Source organism: Cucurbita moschata, unplaced genomic scaffold (assembly GCF_002738365.1).
Source record: "Cucurbita moschata cultivar Rifu unplaced genomic scaffold, Cmos_1.0 Cmo_Scf00024, whole genome shotgun sequence".
NCBI lineage: Eukaryota > Viridiplantae > Streptophyta > Magnoliopsida > Cucurbitales > Cucurbitaceae > Cucurbita > Cucurbita moschata.
Genome location: NW_019268540.1, coordinates 2,665,452 through 2,683,629, shown reverse-complemented (window position 1 = coordinate 2,683,629; position 18,178 = coordinate 2,665,452). Strand labels below are relative to the sequence as shown.

The window sequence follows — 18,178 nt, the reverse complement described above, 5'->3', positions numbered from 1 at the left end:
GAATGATGTTTTAAGGATTAATAGCAAATGAGAGCGCCACCATGTTTCCCAACTCTTATAAACCGCTCAAAAACTTTTTCAAAACATCAAATCAGCCAACTTATTCAATCTCGATAGTGAATGGGTTGTCGATTCTTAATTAAACTCTATGAATGAACACAAATTGGATTGAGTTATATAAAGTTTTTGAATCAAACTTGAAATTTAGGGTTAAAGAATGGCTAACATATTATGTTAATATTCATTTTTCTTGTGAATACAAACAAGAAAAGGGAAGGTAATATCATACGTTTTGGGTGAGGAGGCACCGTACGTGCGGTTGTCCGTCCGTATCTCCTTTTCGTCCGTGATGCCCACAGGCCTCTCTCTTTTGCCTTTCAGTGTCGCCTCTGCTCTTCACCATTAACTCTCTGCCTTCCCATCTTCCCAAACCTTCTTCACATGGAAGCTTTGCCCTCCCTCACTTTCCTCGCTTCGATCCTTCTTTTAACTCGGTATGATCATTCATTTCCTATTCTTCTTGTTCTTCTTCATGTTTGTTCTTTTAATCCACGAGACTCTTCCAACCCATTTCCTTTTTCTTTGTTGTTATGCTTGATTTGATTTGATCTCCTTTTTGCTGCTGTTTTATTGTTTTTGCTTCCCTTTTGCAAATGGATCATAAAAGTAGTTGTTGTCTGTTGTTTATGTATATGAAATTGGCGTTTAATTTGGAAGGTAGAAATGGAACTACTGAAGTTCAATGGATGAGAGTGGTGGAACAGCAAGAGCTTGATTCAAGTTACTGTAAGCATTTGTATGTTCATAAGCTGAGAGTTTGAAGGAAGGGGAAATAGTAAGTGGTGGAAACATTTTTTTGCTCATTGCTTCTGATTAATCTACTACTCCTTGGATCTTGTTGGATTTTGGTTTAAGAGCCTCATGAACTTTTTATTTATAAAAAAAATCTGGGGTGGATTACGGTTATTCTGAGATCCCACGTAGGTTGGGGAGGAGAACAAAACATTCTTTATAAGGGTGTGGAAACCTCTACCTAGCAAGCGCGTTTTAAAAACCTTGAGGGGAAGTTTGAAAAGGAAAGCTTAAAGAGGACAATATCTACTAGTAGTGGCCTTGGGCTGTCACAAATGCTATCAGAGCCAGACACGAGGCGATGTGTTAGCGAGGAGGTTGAGCCTTGAAGGGGGTGGATATGAGGTGGTGTGTCAGCAAGGGCGTTGGGCTCCAAAAGAAGGGGGGGGTCCCACATCGATTGGATAAGGAAACGAGTGCCAGCGAGGATTGTGAGATCCCACATCGATTAGGGAGGAGAAAAAAACATTTTTTATAAGGTTGTGGAAACCTCTCTCTAGCAGACGTGTTCTAAAAACTTTAGGGAAAGCCCAAAGAGGACAATATTTTCTAGTGGTGGGCTTGGGCTGTTACAAATGGTATCAGAGTCAGACGCCGAGTGATGTGTTAGCAAGGAGGCTGAGCCTCGAAGGGGGTGGACACGAGGCGATGTGCCAACAAAGACACCGAGCTCCAAAGGGGGGTGGACTAGAGGGGCCCACATCGATTGGATAAGAGAATGAGTGCCAACGAGGACGTTGGGCCCGAATGAGAGTGGATTGTGAGATCCCTTATAACACCCTTATAAGGTGTAGAAACCTCTCTCTAACCTTGAGGGGAAGCCTAAAAGGGAAAGTCCAAAGAGGACAATATCTGCTAGCGAGGGGTTTGAGCGGTTACAATTTTTAGTTGCATTTTCAAATGATCATTTATGGGTGCACCTGAGGGCATCTACATCTCTAAGAACACAAAACATTGGTGCTTCCTGAATTCATGGAATGCTATAATCTGAGTTCATATGTTTCTTACAACTCTTTAATATCATCTCTTCTTTTCATATTTTCAGCTAAATCCTTTATCTTATGATGGAGTCTTGTGATTGCATTGACACCCAGTGGCCTCCTGATGAACTTCTAGTGAAATATCAGTATATCTCAGATGCGCTAATCGCATTAGCTTATTTCTCTATCCCATTGGAGCTCATATATTTTGTGCAAAAGTCTGCATTCTTTCCTTACAGATGGGTGCTTATGCAATTTGGTGCTTTCATTGTTCTCTGTGGGGCAACACACTTCATCAACCTTTGGACGTTTTCGACGCACTCGAAGACGGTGGCCATGGCGATGACTGTTGCAAAAGTTGCTTGTGCTATTGTTTCGTGCTCGACTGCATTGATGCTTGTTCATATTATTCCTGATCTTTTGAGTGTCAAAACTCGAGAATTGATCCTTAAGAACAAGGCTGAAGAACTTGACAGGGAAATGGGACTTATTCTTACTCAGGAAGAAACTGGAAGGCATGTTAGAATGCTTACTCATGAAATAAGAAGCACACTCGATCGAGATACGATATTAAAAACGACGCTTGTCGAGCTGGGAAAGACGTTGGGGCTTGAGGAATGTGCTCTGTGGATGCCATCACGGGCTGGCATAAGTCTACAGCTTTCACATGCCTTGAACTATCAGATACCAGTGGGAGCTCATATTCCTATAAACCTTCCTGTTGTGAATGATGTTTTTAAGAGTAATCGAGCCATACGTGTTCCCTACAACTGCCAATTGGCTAAGGTCAGGACTCCATATTTGGCACCTGAAGTTGTTGCTGTGCGAGTTCCTGTCTTGAACCTTTCAAATTTTCAAATGAACAATTGGCCTGATGGCTCTTCCAGGAGCTACGCTATAATGGTTTTGATTCTTCCTACTGGTAGCGCTCGGAAATGGCGAGATCATGAGTTGGAACTTGTCGACGTCGTCGCAGACCAGGTTTTGTGTGATTTATTGTTCTACTGCATCTGTACACTGCCCCTTAACTGGCATGTTTTGCATAACTTATGTTAGTTAAGTTCATGAGTAGTTGGTTATCTGTAGTTCTAATAAACTGTATGAATTAGGTCCAATTTTGGGATAGGATGTTAGCAGCTGAGGAACACGAATAGCCATGTGACACTTAGGACACTTAGGACACGGATACCCAACTGAGAGGAACAAAACATTCCTTATAAGGATGTGGAAACCTCTCCCTAGTAGACACGTTTTAAAATCGTGAGGCTGATGACGATATGTAACGGGCTAAAAGGACAATATCTACTAACGGTAGGCTTGGGTTGTTACAAATAGTATCAAAGCCATACATCAGACAGTACCAGCGAGGACGCTAGTCCCCAAGAGGGTAGATTGTGAGATCCCACATCGGTTGGAGTGGGGAACACAACATTCCTTATAAGGGTGTGGAAACCTCTCCTTAGTAGACGCGCTTTAAAACTGTGAGGCTAACGACGATATGTAACGGGCTAAAATAGATAATATCTACTAGTGGTGGGCTTGGGCTGTTACAAATAGTATCAGAGCCATATACTGTGCGGTACTGGCGAGGAAGCTGGCCCCCAAGAGGGGTGGATTGTGAGATCTCATATCAGTTGGTGAGGGGAACGAAGCATTCCTTGTAAGGGTGTAGAAACCTCTCTCTAGTTGATGCGTTTCAAAACCTTGAGGCTAACGACAATACGTAAGGGCTAAAACGGACAATATCTACTAGCGGTGGGCTTGGACTGTTACAAATAGTATCGGAACCATACACCGGGCAGTGCCAGTGACGACGCTGGCCCTCAAGGGGGGTGGATTGTGAGATCCCACATTGGTTGGAGAGGGGAATGAAGCATTCCTTATAAGGGTGGGTGTGAAAACCTCTCCCTAGTAGACGCGTTTCAAAATCATGAGACTGACAATGATACGTAACGGGCTAAAACGGACAATATCTACTAGCGGTAGGCTTAGGTTGTTACACGAAAACTGTCATATTTGTTGGTTATACTTCGATCCATACAAAAAGTGATAGGAGCAGCTCTCTACATTTTGATTTTGGCAATTGAACATGCTTCACTTTGTAAGTCATGTCATATATCACTTGTCTTCAAGATTCAGACAAAATTGTCTGGTTTGCACCACACAACAACACACACACACACACATTCCTTTTGTTTCCTGTCTTGTCTTCATGTTTCCTTGTACTAATCACCCATCAGGAATTTGAAATCCATATAGGTAGCTGTAGCTCTTTCACATGCTGCAATTCTCGAAGAGTCTATGCACGCCCGCGATCAGCTCGTGGACCAAAACGTAGCATTGGATTTAGCTCGAAGAGAAGCAGAGATGGCAGTTCACGCTCGTAACGACTTCTTGGCTGTCATGAACCATGAAATGAGGACGCCAATGCACGCAACAATCGCTCTTTCGTCCCTACTTTTGGAGACCGAGCTGAGTCCAGAACAAAGAGTGATGATAGAAACAATACTTAAGAGTAGTAATCTTCTAGCCACACTGATTAATGATGTCTTGGACCTTTCCAGACTCGAAGATGGTAGTTTGGCATTGAACATAAGATCATTCAACCTCCATGCTATTTTCAAAGAGGTGAGTTTTGAAGTCCAAGGTTGTCTCAATCATTAGATCTTGTTCTAACATCATGAAGCTTGAACTGCAGGCAATGGATCTTATCAAGCCCATTGCTTCGGTTAAGAAGCTGTCGATGGCGTTGATGTTGGCCTCGGATTTGCCCGTCTGTGCCGTTGGTGACGAGAAGCGACTTATGCAAATCATCTTGAACATCGTCGGTAATGGGGTGAAGTTTACTAAGGAAGGTCATGTTTCAATCATAGCATCTGTTGCAAAACTCGAGTCTCTGAGAGATTGGCGCGCTCCCGAGTTCTATCCGATGCAGTCCGACCGCCATTTCTACCTCCGAGTTCAGGTTGATATCATCTGATATGGTTGAATTATGAGGAACATATTCATTCAATGTTCTAAATCATTTTGTTCTGTTCTTTCTGCTTCTCAGGTTAAAGATTCAGGATGTGGTGTTCTTCCCCAAGACATTCCTCATCTGTTTACCAGATTCACTCAACTACGAACACGATCTAGCCGAACAAATGGTGGGGTTGGACTCGGATTGGCTCTTTGTAAACGGTATGCCTCGAATCACCCAACATACAAAATTTGAAAATACTACGGTAACAGCTCAAGCTCACCGCTAGTAGATATTGTCCTCTTTAGATTCTTTCTCTTTCGAGTTTCCTCTCAAAGTTTTTAAAACGCATCTGCTAAGGAGAGATTTTCATACCCTTGATACTTCGTTCTCCTCCCCAACCGATATGAGATTTTACAATCCACCCCCTTCAGGGCCTAGCGTTCTCGCTGACACTCGTTCTCTTATCCAATCGATGTGGGACCTCTAATCCACCCCCTTTGGAGCCCAACACCCTTGCTAGCACACCGCCTCATGTCCACCCCCTTTGGAACTCAGTCTCCTCGCTAATACATCGCCCGGTGTCTGACTCTGATACCATTTGTAACGTCCCAAGCCCACCGTTAGCAAATATTGTCCTTTTTGAGCTTTCCCTTTCGGATTTTCCCTTAAAGTTTTAAAACGCGTCAGTTACGGAGAGGTTTCCACACCCTTGTAAAAGATGCTTCGTTCTCCTCCCCAATCGTGGTGGGATCTCACAACTATTTTCTCTTATAAGCTATCCAATCTCTTGAATCACGAGTTGACTTACGTGCTAGTTTTTCTCGATCTATTTTCACATGGGCTGTTGGATTCAGGTTTGCAAATCTCATGGGAGGTCACGTATGGATCGAGAGCGATGGCCCCGAAAAAGGTACGACAGGCGTGTTCATCGTCAAACTCGGGATCTGCAATGCTAATCCAAATGACTTATCAATCAAGCGAGTCGCCTCCGTTGTAAATCACAGAAGTGCAGATCTCCATGGACACAGACCAATCTTCAGAGAAACCGATCAAGTCACCTTTTCCAGTTCGCGATATCAAAGAAGTCTCTGAACTTCGATGCACATTCTGAGCACCGACTGCTGCGCCGTTGCTTCCCGAACAACAAGGTTCATTCATTTGAGAAGAAAACAGAAGGTCGCTGAATTTGCAGCCATAATGTTTAGTATAACAAATGTACCCTACAATTCTTGAAGATGAACAGTTTGTGGTATTTTTATTCTAAAAATTTAAAGTCAATCACCGTACAAAGAATCGATCATCATCCCAAGCTATACATTTAGCCTTTGGAATATCATTATATATATATATATATAACAAATTCTTCCTGTTTCCTACTCCGTCAAGCCGCTGGTGTACGGAACGCCGGTCTGCGGCAGCCAATCATCCGCCAAGACAAAGTTCGCCGCCGTGAAATTCCCAGCATCGGTATCATTAATCAAATGAAATCCCAGCCAATTCACCCTCTCCGACGTGTTAGATCCCGGCCCAAAATTCCCAAATTCAGCATAATACGAAGTGTTCAAAGCAAAATCCTTATCCCAAGCCCTCCACCCCGCCGGATTAATTAGCTCATCCATGAAGCTCTGCAAATACACCGTCCTTGAATACTCCTTCCACGGTCGTCCGAGGAACGTTTTCACCGCGACGCCGGTGTTGTTCGCGAGGTCGTCAGCGGCGGTGATCCGGCAGTTATGGATCGAGGTTCCGGTGTTCTGATTTGGGTCGGTCCGGCCCTGAGCAGTGATGGCGTTGAACTGGTTCGCCATAGGAAGACGAGGGTAGATGTTGCAGTTCTGGAAAACGACGGCGGCGTTGCCGAAGATGAAGTCGACGGTGCCGTAAATGTCGCAGTCGCGGTAAAATTGGCGGAGGGAGTGTGTGTATAAGGTGTCTTGGTAGCCTTCGAAGCTGCAGAGGTAGAAAGTGGATAAGTCGGCGCCGTTACGGACGGCGACGGCTTGGTGCTTTATTGCTCCGGCGGTGTTTCTGAACGTCATGTTCACCGCTACAAATCCGGGTCCCACCACCGCTGGTAAAAAAAAAAAAAACAAAATTAAAAATTAAAAATCTATTTAAGACATTTAAAATTTATTAATTACAAAATTAAAAATTCAACTAATTAATTAAACACTAACCAAACGTGGCGGAATTGAAAGTGGTCCAGCCGTCAACGACGCTCCGATTACCAGTGATAACGGTCTGATTAATACCATCTCCGATCATCATCAAATACCGTTTATTCTTCGCAATCGACACGTATTCCTCGTAAACTCCGACCGACACAAAGATTAAGAAATAGCCGTCGGTCGGAGCAGAGTTATTCGGCGCCGCCGCAATCGCTTCGTTAATTGTCGTGAAATTCCCGCTGCCGTCTTGGCTGACAATGACGATGTCTCTGATCGAAATCTGGTCGTCGCCGCCGTCGTCAGTCTCCAGCAGATTCCGGCGCGTCGCCATCTCGTAAATCGCTTTCGCTCTGTTCGACATTTTGAGTGACATCCGACCGTTTCTAAACCCGCCCTGCCTCCCGGCCGCCGTCCATGTCGACCGTTTCTTCTTCTTCGGAACCCAACCTACCGGAAATCAATAAATTAAAAAAAATATATATATATATATATTATTTTGAATTATATTTAATTTTAATAACTCATTAATTATTAAAAATCACGACTCTCCGTATAAATTATAATAAATAAATAAATAAAATTAAAAAATATATATATAAATATAAACCTTTGGTAAATAAAGCCAAGGACATAGAGTACAGCTTGGTGTCAGAGGCAAGTGGGAGGGAAAGGCCATTTTTGACGGACCACGAACCCGCCGTCGCCTTGAGCCCATCCAAACACGTCTGCTGGTTCGTCAATATCGCACTCAACAAGCTCTGTACGTCGTCCGCCTTCATCTCCGACAGCTTTGAACTCGTCGTATTCACCGTCCGGAACGACGTCGTTAAGTAATCAATATTCAGTCCCGCCAACAGCTGGCAGTCCTCCAGCGCTCGGACGGCGGGGACGGTCAACGACGAGCGTGACCGGAGGTACTTTTTGACTAGCCGGAGAAACTTTTGCGAGGATGAGAGGGATTTTCTGAAAGATGAGCGGCCGTATGAATAGACATTGCCGGTTTGGTTGGGGAGGGTGGATTTGCAGTAGGAGGGGTCGGGGGTGGAGGTGCAGACGGAGGCGGCGGCGGCGGAGAGGGGAATTTGAGCGGTGGTTATGTAGAGGGTGAGGAGGATGAGAGAGGTGAATGTGGTGGCCGCCATTGGAGAGAGAAGTGGTGGTTTGGGAAATTTCTGATTTATGTGCAATTTATAGGAGGAGAAGGGAGGTGGGTTTTTCTTAAAACTATCAAACTCAATGTTTGTTGGTGTGTACGTTGTCTTTTGACAAAAGCTCTAAAACTTCTACTTAATTAGATATTGACACGACATGTTACTACGGTCGTCGTCGTAATATGCTCACTTGAAGATATTGTCTACTTTGACTCGTTACGTATCGTCATCAGCCTCGTGATTTTAAAACGTGTCTAGTATGGAGAGATTTCTTCACTTTTATAAATAATGTTTCGTTCTACTCTCCAACTAATGTAGGATCTCACAATCCGCCCTCATTGAGGGCTAGCGTCCTTGTTGGTGTCGAGCTCTAATACCATTTGTAATAATCCGAATCCACTATTAGTAGATATTGTCTGCTTTAACCTATTACGTATTGCCATCAACCTGTGATTTTAAAACATGTATAGTACGGAGAGATTTCTACACCCTTATAAGTAATGTTTCATTCCTCTCTCCAATTTATGTGGAATCTCACAATCCACCTCCCTTGAAGCCCCAACAAATATTGTCCGCTTTAGCTCGTTACGTATCGTCGTCAGCCTCACAGTTTCTAAAACACATCTATTAAAGAGAGATATCCATTCTCTTATAAGGAATGTTTCGTTCTCCTCTTTCATCAATATGAGATCTCACACTCGGATTAGTTCAAATGCTTGAGAAGACAAAGCATGACTGTTATTCAATAGATGCTTTCTATTGAAAAGAATAACCTAAAGTTTTTAACCGCACGTAACACCTAGTAATAAGAAAGAAGTAGACCAATTATTTGATTGATATGTATTTCTTCTAATTATGTTCGGTTAAAAAAGTTATTTAGTGAGACCGTGACGATACAAAGCAGATAAATAATAATAAGTTGTGGATACAAATTTGCACAAGAAATTGAAATGAATAAAATGAGAAGGAGAAAGTCAAAATAGCGCGTTGATTTTAGGGACAAACAAGAGAGGGGAAAAGGTGACAAGATTTGCAAGCTGTCCGGCAGATGTTTTTATTTTATTTTATTTTATTTTATTTATTTTTAACAAAAATCAATTTACTATTTAGTTTGTTTCTCAACTTATAATTCCCTTATCCAATGCAATCGGTATGGGATCTTGTTTCCTTATACGTATTCTTTTAATTTTAATCTAATAATCTTTCATTTATAAACTAATTTTAAATTATAAATAAATAATAAATAATAAAAAAAAAACCCCACACGTCTTTTTATTTATTTATTTATTATTATTATTTTATTAAAAAAAGATAGAGATCCAACAAGAAATAAGAAATACTTTTCAAATAATATTAATAAAATTTAAATAATGGAAATTGAATCACACCCAAACCACCAACCCTATATGCTTTATATCTTATGAACGAATTTAATTTTAATTAATTTTTTTTATAACTATAAAAAATAATAATAATAATCTAACTCAAATAAATCCTTGCCACCAAAACCACTGGAACAAAATTCTATATTTTTTTAATTATTAAATGGTGCGTTGACAATATTCTTTCATTTTTTCTCTCAATTTTTTTAATTTCGTTTGTACTCACAAATATTTTTCATACCCTTATAAGAAAGGTTTCGTTCTTCTTCTCTACAACTAATGTGGAACCTCATATAGTGGGTCAAATCAGACGTGGACTTGGACTATTACATGAATGTTCTTCAACTTGACACGTGCTGATATGTTTTTGTCTCATACAGTGCTATTAATGACTATTGTGATCGATAAAAATATCTTTAATCTTATGACCAATCTAGTCAAAATGTTTAGCATTTAGTCACCGTCATTACCTAAATAAACGCCCATTTAAATCATTTAGTGTTTTTTTTTTTTGCCAAATTTTATGTCTATGTTTTTTTTATTTTTTACAATAACCGAAATTAAATGCGTAAAAAACACAATTATTAAAGCACCAGAAAAAAAATTGGTTAAAAAAAGTTGGAATGTCACTTCCGAAGTCGGTTTAGTTATTGAAATAATAATAACAATAATAATAATAAAGCGAAAAAAGAGGCCGTTACGGGTATTGCGTGTAATACATGTAAATTACTCGACGCGGGACCCGACCACGTGTAGTTCACGCGACGCACTTTTCTAATTATTCATTTATCACAATTAAGTTTAAATTCTTAATAAATTGTTTTATAACATTTAATTTAATTTAAGATAAATTATAAATTTAATCCATTCCAATATTTTATACCTTATTTTTAACATTTAATACTAAGTTGAAATTATATTTATTTGATAAGTTTGTGTCACATAGTTTGATTAAGTATAATCATTTTGTTTCATTTAATAAACTTCCTTTTTTTAATCTCTATTTTCAGAAATTAATATATAAATTAAAATAATGGAGCGTGACAAATATTATGAAAAAAATAATATGGTTGACTTGGAATTCCATAACATGGTTGACTTGGAGTGTACAAAACCGCGTCTAGTAATTAAATTAATTTATTTAAAAAAAGAACCACTTTTGACATAGTCAACTCCATGCAAATATTAATAAATAAAGTCTCGGTGGTATTAGGTTTACATACTTAATGCAGTCCAAAAAAAAAAGATGCTTGCATGTTCTGCAAAATTATGTGGATATTTTCTCGAGAGTTATTATTTTTTAATATAAAATTATATTATTTATATCGGAGACGCGAGATATGAACATATGACTTATAACTGAGAAATCGATACTCCAATCAATAAATTATGTTCAAATTACGATAAAAAAATATATTTTTTAAAATGGTATATTTTGAATTTTGATTTTTTTTTTCTGAAATTAAAATCATTTCTAATTTTTTTTCATAAATACTAAATTAAAACCCACTATTATTATTATTATTATTATTATTATTATTATTATTATTATTATTATTATTATTATTATTATTATTATTATTATTATTATTATTTTGTTTGTAAACTCTAAATTTCAATCATTATGTATTAACATAACTAACTAAATATGAAATATCTATATTAGTTATATTTAATATTGGTACTATTTTTAAATAATAATAATGAAAATAATTAATTAGGTGAAGTTTGACGAAATCATAAATATTAAAAATTGAAGGTTTTAAAATGAATGAAATTAGACTTATTTTAACTCATTTTAAAAACAAAAATAATAATTATAATAAAAAAATTTGAAAAAAAATAACAATAATAACTCAATAATGATTGAAATTCTACTCTAATTAATTTCAATATCATATTCCTAATAATTGTTGAAACACATTTATTAATTAATAACATAAATTAGAAATTGACTTTCAAAATTACAATATATATATATATATATTATGGGTCTGATTAACATTAAAAAGGGATTGATTTAGCAAATAATTTATAATTATAAATAATGATATGATTTTCCTAATAATTATAAAATAGAGATGTTTTTTTTTTTTTCAAAAAGAAAAAGAAAATGTTTAGTAAAATCCAAAAAATGATTCCCATAGACAATTTGCTACAAATAAGGAAGAAAGATGCGAGTGGAATTGTGAGTGTGAAGGGAAACAAAGGGACGTGATGGTTCAATCATCGAGGAATTAAGAATTTTTAACAAATCTCAGCCAAGATCTGTCCAATATCGTCAAATTTTTAGGCCAAGTTGATATTGATATTGGTAGATCCCGGTGATTCATCTCGAGAGTACAACACGAGCCACCATACAGTTACTCTGGTTTCGTCCCGAGCTTCTCCTTGATTCAGATTGTAAGGCAAATGTATGATAGAGATAGAGGGAGATCTATTGATAAGGCAGTTGAGCTCGACTTTGATTTTTTCAATCATATTCATAGCTTAGTTGATGTGCATGTATCTCCCGGTTGAACAAAAATGGTAAACCCCAAGTGATATTATTCCTCATAAACTAATATGAGTCCTCCTAAGAGGTCACCCAACATAAAATTGTTTAAAGAAAAACACGTTTAACTATGAAGTTTCTATGATTACGCCACCCAAAAAGGAAGATGCAAAATTATTTGAAGTCTTTCTTAGCTATTTTACGAATTTCTCTAATTCAAATATAGTCTCGGTTCATATTGAGAATCGTTGGGAGTGGAGTCCCACGTCAGCTAATTAAGGGGTTGATCATGAGTTTATAAGGAATGAACATATCTCTATTGGTACGAGCCTTTTTAGGGAAATTGACAATATTATACTATTGTGGAGAGCCGTTATTCTTAATAGTTCATTCATGTATGTATATTTCTTTTACTCGAGCGCCACAATTTTAATATTTTTAAAATAGAAATGGGTCCATAATGGTGTTGTATTGCGTGTGGCTTTACCAACTTTGCAAGCTCCAACGGGATTTGAACTCAATAGTCAAAGCTGTGACGGTGATGCAAGCAATTCTCTTTTTTATATTTTAAATCAACATTTTCTTCCAAATGGTAATTCAAATTCAACCGACAAAATTAAATATAATCGCTTTTTTTAATCAAATATATTTTAAAATCAACACAATTCCCAACCTCTTTCCCCCGACCTTTTTCCGGCGTCCCACCACCGCCGATCGTCCTTCACTACCTTTCATAGTTCGGTCTAATTCAACTTGGTTTGGTTCGGTTCGATTTTAGTATTTCCAAGAACAAATCTATGAAGGTTGTGGATTGTTAATTAGAACGGCTAGAACCACGTTGGTGAAGTTTCACTGGTGCAATGCGCAAGGGATATTTGTTGAGGATTATTAGAAGTGAGTCCCACGTTGATTAATTTAGTGGAAGATCATGAGTTTATAAGTGAGGAATACTATCTCCATTGGTACGAGACCTTTTGGGAAATCCCAAAGTAAAGCCATGAGAGCTTATGCTCAAAGTGGACAATATCAACCATTGTAGAGAGTCGTGATTCCTAACAATATTCAAGTGATTTATCGGGTTTAGGGTTGAACCTTCAATACCTTTAGTTGTCATTGTTGGGCTTTGATACTAACTAAAACGTTTGAAGTCAACTTGCATACATCTGGACTAATCTCACGGCCCGATTTTTTTTTTTTTTCATTAAAAACCTTTTCATTTTCTTATTGGTATGTATTTATTATTTTTTTTATATGAAAATTACACTTTTAAGAGATATTAATAAGTAGTTTTATTTTTCATGTATTTTGAGAAACATATTAATACAAATAAATTTTCAATCACAACTACAACACAAACCGACCTTAGCTCAGTTGGTAGAGCGGAGGACTGTAGTCTGATTGCAGCTTAATCCTTAGGTCGCTGGTTCGAATCCGGCAGGTCGGAAATCTTTTTTTTTATTTTTAAATAATTTATTCATTTTTTTTCATCAAAACTTTTCCGATTTGGATCCAAAACGCCCCTACGATATGATCTTTTAAGACTAAAAACAATCGTCACAGACCAACGTAGGTTCTTTCAGCAACATAAAATTCTTCAAGATAAAACACGCTTAATTAACGTCTGCCTCCTCTTTTATTCAGATGTCATATGCAACCTTTTGATCCATAGTGTAATACTTTAATAAGTTATTATAAACGTTATTATTACTCTTACTTCTATCATAATAAATCTGACCCCTTCCCCTATTCCCGCTTACGTATATGAGATATTTTAAGAAGTGAACTTCTTTCTTAGTTGCAGGGTCCGGAGAAAGAATAGAAAAGGTGATTTCACTGTATTTTTGACCAGGAACGAGCCCTATCACAAGAATATTTTTTAGTGGGACGATAGCTCTAAAAAGACAGATTGCCCATCTTTTCTTTAATCTCGGGAGAAATACGATCGGGGGCTAATTCAAATCCTTTGGGTAAAATAAGAACAGCTCCACATTCCAACCGCCCCTTTCCCCATTCGCAAGAACTTGTTTCAGTTATATCATAAAAGGAATTCGAACAACGGCTCCAAATACAGTATTAGGGAGTACCGCGAGCTATATTTACACAAAAAAAAAAATTGTATGAATTTTATTATTTCTGGTAAATGGCTATTCGATCTTGAATAAATCCATGAACCTTCCCTAAGAAATTTTTATTATTTTTTATTTTAAAATATTTTTAAAGTTTTTAAAAGAATTTAAAGGTATTTTTGAAGTTTTATAAAAATTTAAGAATATCGTTAAATATAAATTAATAGTTAAATGTTTTAAATTCTTTTTTAAATTTTTTAATATTTAAGAATATTATTAAAAAATTTGGAGAACATGCACAGTTAACCTAGTATTTTTTTTTTATTTATTTATAAATTTAGCATTTTTTTATTTATTTTGATTTTCCCATTGTTTTTTATTATTCTTTGACTGTCTCATCCCCGCTGCCAATAACAGCTTTTTCAGGACCAAATTAAATAAATAAATAAATAAATAACTATTTCCTAAAAATTGGGCAACTCCAAATAATATTATATTATATTAAAATTATACGTTGCTCGAGAACGTTTTGGACGCAAATTTCTGATTGGTCCAATAATAATAATAACGTTAATAATTAAAAAACATGTTTTTTTTTTAATAGCCATATTTTGTTGTTTTTTTCTTTGCTTTATTTTAACTTATCCTTTTAAATCATTCAACTTAATATTATCTTTTTATCTAAATTAAATTCTATAATTTTCCATAAAATCATTTCAAGCAAAACATACCTTGCGGTTGAGTTCATATGATTGAGCTACTGAAAAAAATGTACATCGTGTTGTTATAAATAGATGGAGTTTTATGGAAAGTCATCAAAAACGAATGTGCACCCTTCTGATATAATAATAACTTCTTAGTCATCTTATCGTTAGAATCGTACTCATTTATATGATCTCGATTCATTCATGTATTCTTCATTTATTCCGACTTCGTTATGATTCAATTTTAAAAAATGAAAAATGGTAAGAATGTCACAAGTCTTGTCACAGACTCATAAATGCCCTCTTTTGGTTTCAATTAAACAAGAATTTCAAAAGCTTATGGCTTTAATCATTATTAAAATTTCCCCAAATTTTCCTCTATAAACATACTCATCAGCAACACAGAAAGCTGCTCCAAAGCCCTTTCCTTCAAGAGCTTCATCAATGGCTGCCCTCGGACCTCTGTTTTTCATCCTCCTCCTCTGTTTCTTCCCCTGCAACAATGGCTACCCTACTCACCGCCATTCCCATTCTGCCCACCATAACTACCGAGACGCTCTCACCAAATCCATCCTCTTCTTTGAAGGCCAGAGATCTGGCAGGCTCCCGCCCAATCAGAGGATGACTTGGCGGCGCAACTCCGGCCTCTCTGACGGCGCTGCCATGAAGGTATTTCCCGATTTGGTTTGTTTTTTGAGTTTTGGTTCTTTATTTCAACTCAAAATGTGAATTTATGAAGTGGGTTTTGGTTGGATTTTACTGGTTTTGTGGAAATGTAGGTCGATTTAGTCGGTGGTTACTACGATGCCGGCGACAATGTGAAATTTGGGTTTCCGATGGCGTTCACCACCACCATGCTTTCATGGAGTGTTCTTGAGTTCGGTGGGTTGATGAAAGGGGAGCTTCAAAATGCTAAACAAGCCATTTATTGGGCCACTGATTATCTCCTCAAAGCCACCGTTCATCCCGACACCATTTACGTTCAGGTCGGCGATGCGAACAAGGACCATGCCTGTTGGGAGAGGCCAGAGGATATGGACACTCCCCGAAGTGTTTTCAAGGTGGACAAGAACAACCCCGGCACAGAGGTCGCCGCCGAGACGGCCGCCGCACTTGCCGCCGCATCGCTGGTATTCCGACGGAGTGATCCTACTTACTCAAAGCTTCTGGTCAGAAGGGCCATGAGAGTAAGCTAAAAGACCAACCTTTATAGCTTTAGAAACAGAGTAAACAAGATTGAAACAGAGCATTTTGATTCAATTTCAAAATTCTCCCCTTTTTTTTTGCAGGTTTTTGAGTTTGCTGATAAGTATAGAGGCTCTTACAGCACTGGTTTGAAAAAATATGTGTGCCCATTTTACTGTTCCTTCTCTGGATATCAGGTAAAGCTACAAAAAACTCTATTTTTTTTTTCTCAAAAACAGAGCATTTAACGGGGAGCTGCTTGGGTTTGCAGGATGAGCTTCTATGGGGAGCTGCTTGGCTTCAGAGAGCCACCAAAAATCCCAAATATCTCAATTACATTCAAGTCAATGGACAGACTCTCGGTGCCGGAGAGTTCGATAACACGTTCGGTTGGGATAACAAGCACGCCGGAGCCCGAATCCTTCTCTCGAAGGTTCGAAAAACACCCTCTTTATATCTCTACAACGGTATGATATTACGATAATGAACGTTGTTGTTCGTGGTTTTTGACAGGCATTTTTGGTGCAAAAGATGCAATCTCTTCATGATTATAAGGGACATGCTGATAATTTCATATGCTCTCTAATTCCCGGAGCTTCATTTTCCTCAACCAAATACACTCCTGGTTGGTTCTGTTGAATTTCTTAACGGCTACTTTTTTTGTGAAAATTTGAACAAAGTTTTGAACTTTAGTGTGTTTGGACAGGTGGGTTGCTGTTCAAAATGAACGATAGCAACATGCAATATGTTACATCAACTTCATTCCTACTCTTAACTTACGCCAAGTACTTGACCTCGGCCCGCACCGTGGTGAACTGCGGCACGACCATCACCCCGAAAACCCTCCGCGCCATCGCCAAAAAACAGGTACCTCGAAAACCCGCTCTCGTTTGGTAAGAATCACGAACTTTCATAATGGTATGATATTGTGAGATCCCACATCGGTTGGGAAGGCGAATGGAACATTCTTTATATAGGTGTGGAAAACTCTCCCTAAGAGACGCATTTTAAAAACTTTGAGGAGAATCGCGGAAGGGAAAGTTCAAAGAGGGAAAATATATAAGAGTGTGGAAACCTCTCCCTAGTAGACGCGTTTTAAGACAAGCCCGAAAGCGAAAGTCCAAAGAGGGACAATATATAAGGGTGCCTCTCCTGGTAAACGCGTTTTTTAAGACGTTGAGGAGAAGTTTGAAAGGGAAAGTTCAAAGAGGACAATATCTACTGGTTGTTGGCTTTGGCCGTTATAGATATTGTCCACTTTGAGCATTAACTCTTATGACTTTGTTTTTAGTTTCTCAAAAGATCTCGTGCCAATGTAAACGTTATTCATTGCAAATTGTTAATGTTGTATATTTGGATGGTGTAGGTGGACTATCTTCTAGGGGATAACCCACAAAAGATGTCCTACATGGTGGGGTATGGGACAAGGTACCCTAAAAGGATCCATCACAGGGGATCATCACTGCCGTCGATTGCATCTCATCCAGGGAAGATCCAATGCACGGCAGGGTTCAGTGTGATGAACTCGGCCGCACCAAATCCAAACTTGCTGATTGGTGCAGTGGTGGGAGGGCCCGATAAGAACGACAGGTTCCCAGATCAACGGTCGGATTACGAGCAGTCTGAGCCCGCCACGTATATGAATGCACCTCTTGTAGGGTCACTGGCTTATCTGGCTCACTCTTTTGGCCAGCTCTAAGGGCACTCTCCCTCTAAACTAAGGGAGGGGTACCCCACATGATTACTATTATTAATGAAGGAAAAACGTGAGGGCACATGGCTAAAAGGGAAAGGCTTTGCCCTCTACATTATTGACTTGGTTGGGTAGTGGTGGATTTGGATGTTTTTTTTTTTTTTCGGGTTCTCGAGTCAAATGATGATGTAAGAGTTTATAAGGAAACGTTTTACGAGCAAAGTTTCGTAGGTATGATATGTTTGGTTTTTACTAGCATCATAAAATGGAATGAAAGCATAACGTTATTATTATTATTATCGTCATCGTAACTTGTTCACGACCATCACGATTTTGTCTTTTTTTCTTTAAATGTTATTATCGATTGTAATAGCTCAAACTCAAATCCAGTTTTAGTAAATATTGTCTGTTTTGTTCGGCTATATATAGTTGTAGTCTCACAATTTTAAAACACATATGTTAGTGAGAGATTTCCACACGACTGACTTCAATTTGGGAATCGTCCATGTATCAATTCTCATGCTGTGTGTAAACTTTTTAA

At 38.1% G+C, this 18,178-nt stretch overlaps 3 protein-coding genes, 1 long non-coding RNA gene and 1 other non-coding gene across 6 annotated transcripts; 3 read left to right on the top strand and 2 right to left on the bottom strand.

Annotated features, from left to right (window-relative positions):
• The first annotated feature begins 197 nt into the window (after window positions 1–197).
• Window positions 198–5,905, top strand: LOC111460724 (ethylene response sensor 1-like). Of its 2 annotated transcripts, none has more exons than XM_023103977.1 (6): window positions 198–494; window positions 1,898–2,813; window positions 4,092–4,460; window positions 4,531–4,797; window positions 4,885–5,012; window positions 5,649–5,905. In XM_023103977.1, exons 2-6 carry the CDS (start codon window positions 1,914–1,916, stop codon window positions 5,884–5,886), a joined length of 1,902 nt encoding a protein of 633 aa, XP_022959745.1. In that variant the 5' UTR covers window positions 198–494; window positions 1,898–1,913; the 3' UTR covers window positions 5,887–5,905. The 2 variants fall into 2 exon arrangements, with proteins under 2 accessions (XP_022959745.1, XP_022959746.1); XM_023103978.1 differs by having other exon boundaries at window positions 198–835.
• LOC111460731 lies at window positions 3,447–17,074 on the bottom strand. The gene is made up of 3 exons (XR_002713463.1): window positions 17,047–17,074; window positions 16,594–16,595; window positions 3,447–3,542 (listed from the first exon to the last, which is right to left on the bottom strand). It is a non-coding gene; the product is annotated as an uncharacterized LOC111460731 (long non-coding RNA).
• On the bottom strand, window positions 6,024–8,124 carry LOC111460725 (probable pectinesterase/pectinesterase inhibitor 7). The gene is made up of 3 exons (XM_023103979.1): window positions 7,570–8,124; window positions 6,972–7,409; window positions 6,024–6,865 (listed from the first exon to the last, which is right to left on the bottom strand). The coding sequence occupies exons 1-3, from the start codon at window positions 8,102–8,104 to the stop codon at window positions 6,168–6,170; spliced, it is 1,671 nt and encodes a 556-aa protein (XP_022959747.1). The 5' UTR covers window positions 8,105–8,124; the 3' UTR covers window positions 6,024–6,167.
• TRNAY-GUA lies at window positions 13,346–13,433 on the top strand. Its single transcript is given in 2 exon segments — window positions 13,346–13,382; window positions 13,398–13,433. It is a non-coding gene; the product is annotated as a tRNA-Tyr (tRNA).
• Window positions 15,133–17,936, top strand: LOC111460727 (endoglucanase 17-like). The gene is made up of 7 exons (XM_023103982.1): window positions 15,133–15,428; window positions 15,539–15,946; window positions 16,049–16,141; window positions 16,216–16,377; window positions 16,458–16,569; window positions 16,651–16,811; window positions 17,311–17,936. Exons 1-7 carry the CDS (start codon window positions 15,204–15,206, stop codon window positions 17,641–17,643), a joined length of 1,494 nt encoding a protein of 497 aa, XP_022959750.1. The 5' UTR covers window positions 15,133–15,203; the 3' UTR covers window positions 17,644–17,936.
• The last annotated feature ends 242 nt before the right edge of the window (window positions 17,937–18,178 follow it).